The 10,730-nt window shown below is 39.0% G+C and overlaps 1 protein-coding gene across 1 annotated transcript; it reads right to left on the bottom strand.

Annotated features, from left to right (window-relative positions):
• Positions 1-656: 656 nt before the first annotated feature.
• Positions 657-962, bottom strand: LOC139696064 (glutaredoxin-2, mitochondrial-like). The gene has a single exon (XM_071594680.1). The coding sequence runs from the start codon at positions 960-962 to the stop codon at positions 657-659; it is 306 nt and encodes a 101-aa protein (XP_071450781.1).
• Positions 963-10,730: the final 9,768 nt, after the last annotated feature.

The raw sequence follows: 10,730 nt of genomic DNA, 5'->3' as shown, positions 1-10,730 counted from the left end.
TGACTATAATATTCTCCATTTTATATGAGAGTTAACCATGCTAATTATTTCGTTATATGAACACCACCAGAGTCGAAATGCATGTTGCTATGGAGTCTCATTACACGATGTCTGTAGTATATTCAAATCCAAGCTTTCAAAGCTCAGAAATGATTTTTGGAAATCCATTGGGCTTAACTGCGACTATAAAATATTTTATTGGCTCAATCCATAGGTTTTGCGCTCGGCAAATATAAAAAAACAATATAGATGAATGTACATTATCAAAAGAAATGATAAAAAGGGGTATCTATGTACGAAAACATTACCGAAAGCTTTATTAAATTAGGACTTATTTTACAGAAATTAGTTCAAATGAAAAAATGTTTGCAACAGAAACCTGAATGTTACTATACATATATTGTCCATGAATCGAATTTCAGTGTCATCATTTAAGGTTATGTTTAAATGATAACGGAGTTATTTTTTAAGACACAGTTTCACCGATAAAATTAAATTTGAGTTAATATAATTGTTAATTCTTTTGCAGTGTGTATATTTAAGAGCCATTTAGATCCTACACCCTTCGTTCACTGCCACAATTTGGAAATAAAAACGTCGGGAGCTTAACATAGTCGTCATCCACCGTGTAGCGCAAAGTGAACCAAGATTAGAAATTATCCAATCAAATTCATGAGACGTCCGTCTTCGTGAAGTTTCATAGTGTCCGATGCTCCGCCAATGCACTCACCTCCGATGAAAACCCGTGGCACCGTCCGTGCTCCCGTCGTTTTGCCCAAATAGTCTTGAATGGCTGAGCCATTGTGCATTTGGTCCAACTCGAATGAAGTAAATTTACATCCAAGGGACGTAAGGAGGCCCTTCGCTTGCACGCAATGGGGACAGGTTGTCTTGGAAAACAAAACGACCTTGTTTCCACTTATCGTCTCCTCAACGAATTTCCCAGCGTCGCTGTCACCCATCACCTTCTTCTGTAGATGTAATGATAATTACGTGGTGCTTCAAGCGTCAGCGAAATGTTCTTTGGCCGTACCGAGAAAATTCACGAGAAATGGGGAGGTCAAGAGCAAATATTACTTGACAGGGGAGATGTGCACTTCATGGAGTCATTAAAGGACGTGTTTATCGAGTCTCTTTTGTTTTCTTTGGTCGTCAAGACGCCGGAGTTGCTGGTAATCGATGTAAACTAATTCTTATCGTCCCGTACTCTGTGGATTGAGGACCGAACTAATATGTTAATTAACATATCGACATAAGTTTTGCATGTTAAAATAACGATGGAGTTGCATAATATTCTCCATCTTCTATATTTAACTTTGTAAATCTTCATTACCAGTTTATTTCTAGGTGCTCAAATGCAAGGTGTGGAGTATTGCAAGGATATTTTTGGGCGATAAAATTTCAAACTAATATCTTTTCCATTTTTCGTCTCCGCTTCCTCATCTCTTCTCTCACTAAACATTGGAATTAAATTGATCGTATTGAATATCAGTGTGCCGAGGAAATAGAATTACACGGAAAATAAATGGCAAAGTAGTAATTTTGGAAGAATAAAATTATTCATAAAACGAGCAATATTATGTGACTGTGAGTAAAGTTGACCTTATTAAGGTCTCATTTATGTGAAAATTTATCCTATTTACATATTTGGCATTATATTACAGAAAAATATGCTGAGCATGATTTGGCGTTGCTCATTCAAATCTGACACTGATGGTAACGCAGAAGCAATATCTGCAATATCACATTTTTCCTGTGTTTCTGCAAACAATTTTGAACATTGAGAGTAGTATCTAGGTATTCAAACCTCCAATGAGAAGTTATTCAGTCCTTGGCTAAGTTGAAAGGTTGATAGCATATTCACATTGAAATGAATCCAGTTAATGAGCTTGTATTTCATTTTGATTTCTCACTCTGTGTCTGCTTCAAAGGATGCGAGGAACTTCAGTGCTGTTCTAGGTGTTCTAGGTTTAAAAACTCGAATAGACAAATTCGTGTGGTTAAATTGGCTGTGGAAGAACAGATCAGACGTAAGTTGCTGCGATCAAGGTTAATATTCTCTGAAAATCGAAATTATCGAAGGATGAGTCATTTAGTGAAGAGGCAGACGAAATAGATATTCAGGGAAACTTATTTGAAGGGAATGTCTGTGAAGGAATTATTATATGAAATAGGGTTCAGTCCTTTCCTGGTTGATAAAATATTTCCAATTGGTTTCATTTTTTGAGAGACAACAGGCTAAACTTGTTGTCCACATTGACAACCTGGAAGCCTAGATGGTACTACGAGGGTCATCCGGAAAGTAGTACCCATTCGTGAAATAAAGACACAAAAGTAAATATTAACAAACATAAAAAATTTTATTTGAAAGAGGATACTTTAAACTACTTCTCAACATAATCTCCAAGCAAATTAAGGCATTTGTCATAACGTGTGACAAGTTTCTGTATTCCTGCTGCATAGTCCTTCGCCGCCAGCTCATTGAGATACGCGAGGGACCCATCTTGCACAAATTTTTGCATAATGCAGATGGTGTTTAACAATTTCATGAACAATTGTTCGAGAAACATTGGGAAAATGCTCACAGATGTCATCAATTGTGACGCGCCGATCGTTCCTCACGAATTCGTCAACTGAGCTCACCAGTTGGTCTGTAATGACAGACGGTCTCCCCGAACGCTCATCGTCGTGTGTGTTCCCCCTCCCCATGTTGAAGTTGCGACACCACCGCCGAACAGACGACTCGTCCATTACATTGTCTCCATACACCTCCTTTAATTGGCGATGAATATCACATGGGCGAACGTTCCTTGCATTGAGGAATTTAATCACTGCCCTCACTTCACAACTGGCGGCGTTCTCAATTTTTTTAAACATTGTAAACAATCACAGAAACAACAGGCAATGCTAGCGTCACGCAACTTGGCTCAGAGAAGGCAGACAAGCCACTGAAGCTATCTGACCTCGTCCAGCGGCTACTCGCGTCGTCAGCACTTCATGCGGCACGAACGGGTACTACTTTCCGGATGACCCTCGTATATGGTGGCTCTTTTAGGTTACCAGCAGTGAGGAAATTTGATTTGATCATGAATTATAGAAGATAATATTTTATCGCATTAGTCGGTGTATGTATTGTTACGCATTTTTAAAGTAATCCATCATATTTTAAGTCAGAGCTTATGTATAGCCGCGTCACACTCAATTGTCTGATGTGCATATTACCAGCTATTTGAATTTGCAGTCCTTTATTATAAGTCGTCTTTCATTACTATTATTTGAATATTTCATCAAACCTTCTCATCGAGCCGCAGTGAAGCAGATGTAACTCACTCTAAGTGTAATAATCTTTTATCGTCAATTTTTAGGATACCCTTTAAGAGCAATTATCACTGCAAATCACTGTCTTTTTTTACGAGATATCATCTCTGCTTATATTTTCAGTGTTTTTCTTCTTTTAATTTCATATGATATTGTTACACTTCCCTGATACCTTACAAATTTTGAAACATATAATATTTTTATAATATAATAATTATATTATAAACATTGCATTATGATATATATTTACTTATTTCACCAACTGAAGGCAAAAATAAACATCTATTATTTACGGAGGATCCTGCAAGTAACCACTAGGGTTTAGGGTAGGGGTTGATTACACACCAGTCTACGCTTGACTCCAAATACCATTTTCTCCTAGCGTGGTCGGACGTTACCCTGATCCCTTATCATTCTAGGTAAGGTGGGCGAAGAGAGGGGTTTGTTGGGAGAAATCCTATGGAGGCAGGAAAAGTGAATGAAGGGGGTATTGACCGGCAGTGGGATGCTGAAGACTGTAATAGAGGAGAGAATGATAGGGAAACGAGAAAAGTGCAGAAACAGGATAGCGATGTTGGACGAAATGAAGGGAGAAAATAAACATACGGAGATGAAGAGGGACTTTTTCGTAAAGTAGTATGTTGGGTTGAGTTTTGCTAGGAGAGACAAGAGGATTGTTCGGTTGCTTCAGTCCATCCAAGACCTACCTTAACCGGTAGATTACCTGTCATAATATTAGTTATAACTTATGAGTGCAGAGTAATATGTCCATCAAAAATCTAGCATAAGCCTCGGTAGACTACTGCTGATGATATTTTTATGCACGCACCATTCAAGCCAATTTCTTTATCAAAAGCTCACTTCATCGAGAGCGTTGTAAAATGCTCTTTTCGCTTAGATTACCAATGAATAATGTACCTAAAATACGAAATACGAAATACGATTTTGTATGATGTTTCGCTAAAATAAGGGTGAATAATTCTCTTCATGATTTGGCTCTTGGAGGACCAGCCACAAATCATCAATATTAAATAATTAGTAATTTTTTCATATTCTAGTTTAGATGATAACATTATTATCGTCGCAATGCCTCTAACCGCCTCTCGTCTCTCTCCCTTAGGGTATGCGGCCTCCGCAAGGGCCGTTCTTGGACCCCGGAACCTCGATCCCTACCGTCCCCGGCGGAAGGGCACTCTGAGTCGGCTGCCAATGCCGGTGGTGAGTGTCACTCTTCCTTCTTCCTGCAATCAACTTCACTTGGTCCATGAGGTTGCCCTTAAAATGCTAATTTGACCAATATATGAATTGTAATATTATTATGGGACAATTCCCAATTTACAAAACAATATTCACATGCCCTATCACACAAAAGGTGTAAAATTGGCGATACAATGACAAAATGTCACAGTAAATCACTTGGAAGTAAGAATTCACACATTCAATGGATGCTCAACAGAGAAAATAGAACCTTTTAAAAGTTTTACGGTAATGCATCTGATTAAGGTTATTTCACAGAAAAAATTGAAAGGAAATACTTGTAATTTATGATGGATTGGTGTAAATTTTCAATACATTTTCTATGGATTTCATCTAAAATTAGGGAAAATTATCGCAATAAAAATCAACATTTGAGTCAAGAAGATCAGATAAGCGTAACATCCTTGTGGTAGTTGGATAGTATGAAATGTTTCAACTCATTAAATGCATATTAACTGTGTGACATAGCCTTCAAAAGTTTTATATTTAATTTTTCGGCTACTATTTTCCTGAAAAACTTTGATCGTTCGCACAATTTTTACAAATTTCTCGACTTTAACTTTTGTATTAATGACCATCTCTTCAGTCATATCCGAAGGAATTGATATTTGTCATGTTTTAATCCCTGGATTGCTACACTAATCTTACTTCTATTCTTAAGTGCTAAAAATATAGTGAATATGTGGAATAGTTGCTGAGAATTCAATATTCTCTTTGCTACACATGAAGTCATTCTTCAATTTTATAGCTCGAAAGTTGTAGCAAATTTATCTTAGGTATTTTATTTCCCCAGTCGGCCTTCCCCTTTGTTCTCTCCAAAAACGCTCTTCCGGGAGAGAACTTTGGAAAGTTCGTATTGTTTGATTCTAGACATTTTCTTTTCTCCATAGAAGTAACTACAGGGTTCGTCCGGAAAATAAGTGTACTGATTTTTTCCCGCCGCTCCAGGCGCGCCCAGCACCGCTCTGACGTGCTTCTATTGGAGGGGGGTATGTTGGCAAGCGACGCTGAAAAAGGCAGTCGGCTCTGAGCTGTGGTGTAGTGAGGAGCTCTGTTAATGCGAACCTCCACGCTCGACCCACGTCACGGAACGCGATGCCGAAGCAGCGTTATTCCATCAAATTTGCGGTAAAGCTTGGGAAATCGTCTACCGAAACTGTCGGTATGATTAACCAGGCTTACGGGGAGTCAGCCATGTCCAGAAACATGATCTTTCGGTGGCACAAGATGTTCGTGGAGGGCAGAGAAGAGGTCGACGACGAGTCTTCGAGAGGTTCCCGATGATGCCTTCGCGGGAGCGTTCCAGGAATGGGAACGCCGCTGGAACAAGTGTATCGACTCACAAGGGTCCTATTTTGAGGAATATTAGCTTAAGATATGTAAAAGTGTAATAAATTTTTTTTCCTGAGCTCAGTACACTTATTTTCCGGACGAACCCTGTATGTCTTGTTAAATTCATTTAAGAATAATTCATACATTTCACCAACACCAATTTGCTCAGTATTCTAAGAATACATTGAATGAAACAGGTTTCTCTTTATTGAATCTGCTATTTCAATTGAGTTATTTTTGGGAAATTTTGAAATCGTGAATTATATCAGGTGCCAGAATAAGCCCACATCATTTTAATGCACAGAGTGCTTAGAAATAAGAAAGGGACTTGCTGAATAGATCGCGATTTGATGATATGAAACTATTTAGGCTGTTTGCTTGCCTAGTGTTCACCCATGTCTGCTCGAAGAGTTACTCTATTTCTTTGTTTTTGTGCTATGAAGGTCCCGTTTATAAGGTCCAACTTCACTGTACGGCCATTAACTTGAGTTGTCGTGAATAAATTACTGAACCCTAGGTTTAGTTGGATTCGGTGAGATTGTCCAACCTCTCACCTGCATCGTTCAACATGTACCTGGAGGAGACAATAAGAGAAGCACAAGGCATCGGATTAAACGGAATTAGGATCAATAGGGAATATATAAACATCCTACCCTTCGCTGACGATATTGCAATGATATCAGAAAACCAGGAGGATCTTCAAAGTATTGTATTGTATCTAAACGTATTGTATCAAGTTCTATAAAGATACAATATGAACATAAATAAGACGAAGACTAAAATCCTAGTATGTGGAAGAGAGAAGCGGAACACAGTAGTCAAACTGAAAGGACAAAAATTAGAGCAATTAGATTCCTTCACCTATTTCGGAAGTACCATCACATGGGAGGGAATGCAGACATCAAGCTAAGAGAGCAGTCACAATCAAATGGCAACTGTTGTGTTGAAAGAATATAGAACTACAGACGAGGAAACAATGCGTGAAAACATTCTTGTGGAGCGTGGCACTCTATGGATCAGAAGCATGGACCATCGGAAACATAGACCACAAAAGACTAGAAGCCTTCGAAGCCTGGTGCTGTAGGAGGATACTGGAAGGAAGATCAAATGGACGACTAAAATAAGAAATGGAGACGTATACATAAGAATAGACGAAGAACGGACATTATGAAACGCCATAGAGAGAAGAAGAACCAGATGGATTGGCCACACCCTGAGGCACAATGGATTCGTGAAGAATATAATAGAAGGAAAAATAGAGGGAAGAGTCCCAAGAGGAAGGCCAAGGGATAAATGGGACAAATGGGACATGGGACAAATGGGAAGACATGGGAAAAATAAATAAGAAAGTACATCGGAAAAAATACCAGGAAGTAAGCCAATTAGCCTCAGATAGGCTAGAATGGAGGGCTGCAGTCAACCAATCTTAAGATTGAACGACCAATGAATGAGATTTAGTTATCGTGACTCATACTACTGTTCCTGGCATAACCAGATACCATAATACATTCTATGAGTACCATCTTCAAGTTTCCAGGTAGAAAAAGAGTAGAAACGATAGCAAAATGTATTCTTAAAATATGAAGTACTCGGATTTCTCAGTGTGTATATATAAATATATATATATATATATATGTATATACATATATATATATACATATATATATACATATATATATATATATATGTATATATACGAGGGTCATCCGGAAAGTAGTACCCGTTCGTGAAATAAAGACACAAAAGTAAATATTAACAAACATAAAAAATTTTATTTGAAAGAGGATACTTTAAACTACTTCTCAACATAATCTCCAAGCAAATTAAGGCATTTGTCATAACGTGTGACAAGTTTCTGTATTCCTGCTGCATAGTCCTTCGCCGCCAGCTCATTGAGATACGCGAGGGACCCATCTTGCACAAATTTTTGCATAATGCAGATGGTGTTTAACAATTTCATGAACAATTGTTCGAGAAACATTGGGAAAATGCTCACAGATGTCATCAATTGTGACGCGCCGATCGTTCCTCACGAATTCGTCAACTGAGCTCACCAGTTGGTCTGTAATGACAGACGGTCTCTCCGAACGCTCATCGTCGTGTGTGTTCCCCCTCCCCATGTTGAAGTTGCGACACCACCGCCGAACAGACGACTCGTCCATTACATTGTCTCCATACACCTCCTTTAATTGGCGATGAATATCACATGGGCGAACGTTTCTTGCATTGAGGAATTTAATCACTGCCCTCACTTCACAACTGGCGGCGTTCTCAATTTTTTTAAACATTGTAAACAATCACAGAAACGACACAGGCAATGCTAGCGTCACGCAACTTGGCTCAGAGAAGGCAGACAAGCCACTGAAGCTATCTGACCTCGTCCAGCGGCTACTCGCGTCGTCAGCACTTCATGCGGCACGAACGGGTACTACTTTCCGGATGACCCTCGTATATATATATATATATGTATATACATATATATATATACATATATATATACATATATATATGTATATATATATATGTATGTGTATATATATATATATATATATGTATATATATATATATATATATATATATATATATATATATATATATATATATATATATATGTACGCAGATATACCTTTATAATATACCTTCGGGTTAGTGAATCGTAAAGAGATCGTTATTGCATGGCGGATAAATATTTTGATCCTTCTGAATACTATTATGAAAGTTTTGAACTCAATTTGTGTTTAAAATAGGCTAAAATATTGCTAAAATTCTTGCTACCTTCCCAATTATTTTAGTCGGAGTCGATTTTCACCATGATGTTCGTTGTTTTTTTAATTCTTCAAGCGATGGCACTGGATATCATCTAGTGTGTCAAGTAACAATTATATTTTTCTTTTTTCCACACATTTCAAATGAAAGTACCGTTCGTAAATGCTGCACGATATTTATTACTTCTATAGTAATCAGTACTCATTTCACAAAACTGTTACGGACGCACAGGCACACACCACGCTGCAGAACATATGACGTGACTGGTTTCCATTCTTCGGCGTCATCGATTGAGCATTGAAATCCAAATATTGTGAAAATAACAGCATGGCATGGCAAGGTTAATAAGAAATCAATCCAGAGGCACAAATCATCCATGTTAATTGCGTGGTGAGGCGGAGGCGGCCGGGATAATCTGCCCGCAAAGCCTCCCTCTATCCGCCTGCCTTCCCACGGGAGGCTGCCGCAAGCCCTTTGTGCGTATTCGGCGGGCGCCAAAACTAATGGTCCCTCGCCTTCTTTTCTTGGAACTCGATTCTGGAGCGAAAATAAACCCCCGCGGGCGTCATTGCTTGTATCCTGACTGCTGTCCGCCTCTCCTCGTTCTCCCTCCCCTCCCTTCCCCTCCCTCCTCCCAGCCCCTCACCATTCCTTCGCCCTCCCCCCCATTCTCTTCCGCCACCGCGTCTTTAGCCAGGCCGGCTGTACAAGCGGTGACACTTCGCTCGGAGATACGCCTTTCTCTTGTGGGATGAGTGTCCCCTCTAGCCGGCAATCAACTCTGGTCGCCCTCTGATGACCGACACTACTTTAGTGAAGACCCGACCGATGACACCACTTTCACTGCGTGTTTGACCTTTTGTTTGGAATTTTTTTATGTTGAAGATATCGTTTTTGGTTTCCGTTTTCTTCTATGCTACGTATATATCGACATCGACATACATGTAAATATCCCGCGATCTACCAAAACGGTGTGTGGCTGAGGGTGCAAACAGCAGGTGGAAAGGTTGAGTGATAAAGGGAGGATATGGGAGAGGAAGGGAAAAGGTAAAATGTTCAGTAAAAAAGCACTACTCAAATAATGAACAAATTTGCTTGCATGCTGGAGGAAGACTTAATTCAAAAAAGGATGATTTCACCCAATAAATTAGTTATACGGGAACAAGAGTATAAAAATAAGCCATGGCCATTTATACGACAGGCCTCCACCATAACAAAACAGGTCTTGCAGAATTGAAACGACATCATCATCAGTATTTAATCCTAGGATTGGTTTACTGCGGCCCTCCATTCTTCTCTATTTTGCCGTTAATCCCCTCACCCTCTGTTAGGCTCCCTGTTTTACGTCCTTCTTAATTTGTCCTATTTAATTGTCTCTTGCCCTTCCTTACGGGATCTTTCCTTCATTTTTTCCTTCTATTATGTTTCTAACTAATCCTTTGTACCCCAAGGTAATTTAAAAGTAATATATGGAAATTCTGATATCATATGGACATTAAACTCATAGTCTACGCCCCTAAAGTCACGGAAATGAGAGTGTGACACACTGCTGTGAGAGGGGCGAGGGATGAAAGGAGAAGCTTGAGACAATACAGAAGGGTAGGCAATATTGTTTCTTGAGCACTACATTCATTAAATGGCAGTCTTATGCGGTCATGCGGGAAGGGATTTGACAACAAAACACAAGAGATTAGTGAAAGTGCTAACATTTGCTTAAAACTAATTATTCCCTAGATGCTGTGGTTGGCAAACGAGATTTTTGCTACCTCTAATCCTACAGTTGCTAAAAAGAGACGCTTGGGGCGTGATATGGTGTAATATCATGACTAATTAAAAATTGGCAAATTGACGTTCTCTCCGGTCTTTCAAGGTCTTTGCACATAGTTACTTTGTCTTCCCCACCCCTCTCCCACTCTCATACGCAGTCACCCATGCTGCCTTCCACCTTTCTCCCATCTTCCCTTCTTTTCCACTACCCTCCACTTACTTGCTATTTTGTATATATATATATATATATATATATATATATATATATATATACATACATATACTGGACT

Source organism: Hetaerina americana, unplaced genomic scaffold, assembly GCF_022747635.1.
Source record: "Hetaerina americana unplaced genomic scaffold, ioHetAmer1.1.p SCAF_663, whole genome shotgun sequence".
Classification (NCBI taxonomy): domain Eukaryota; kingdom Metazoa; phylum Arthropoda; class Insecta; order Odonata; family Calopterygidae; genus Hetaerina; species Hetaerina americana.
Note: the sequence above shows the minus strand (reverse complement) of the source record. Positions and strands in the feature narration are given on the sequence as shown.

Bases quoted from the DNA above. Each gene is read 5' to 3' on its own strand.
- LOC139696064 (XM_071594680.1), bottom strand. From the start codon at position 962: ATGGGTGACAGCGACGCTGGGAAATTCGTTGAGGAGACGATAAGTGGA.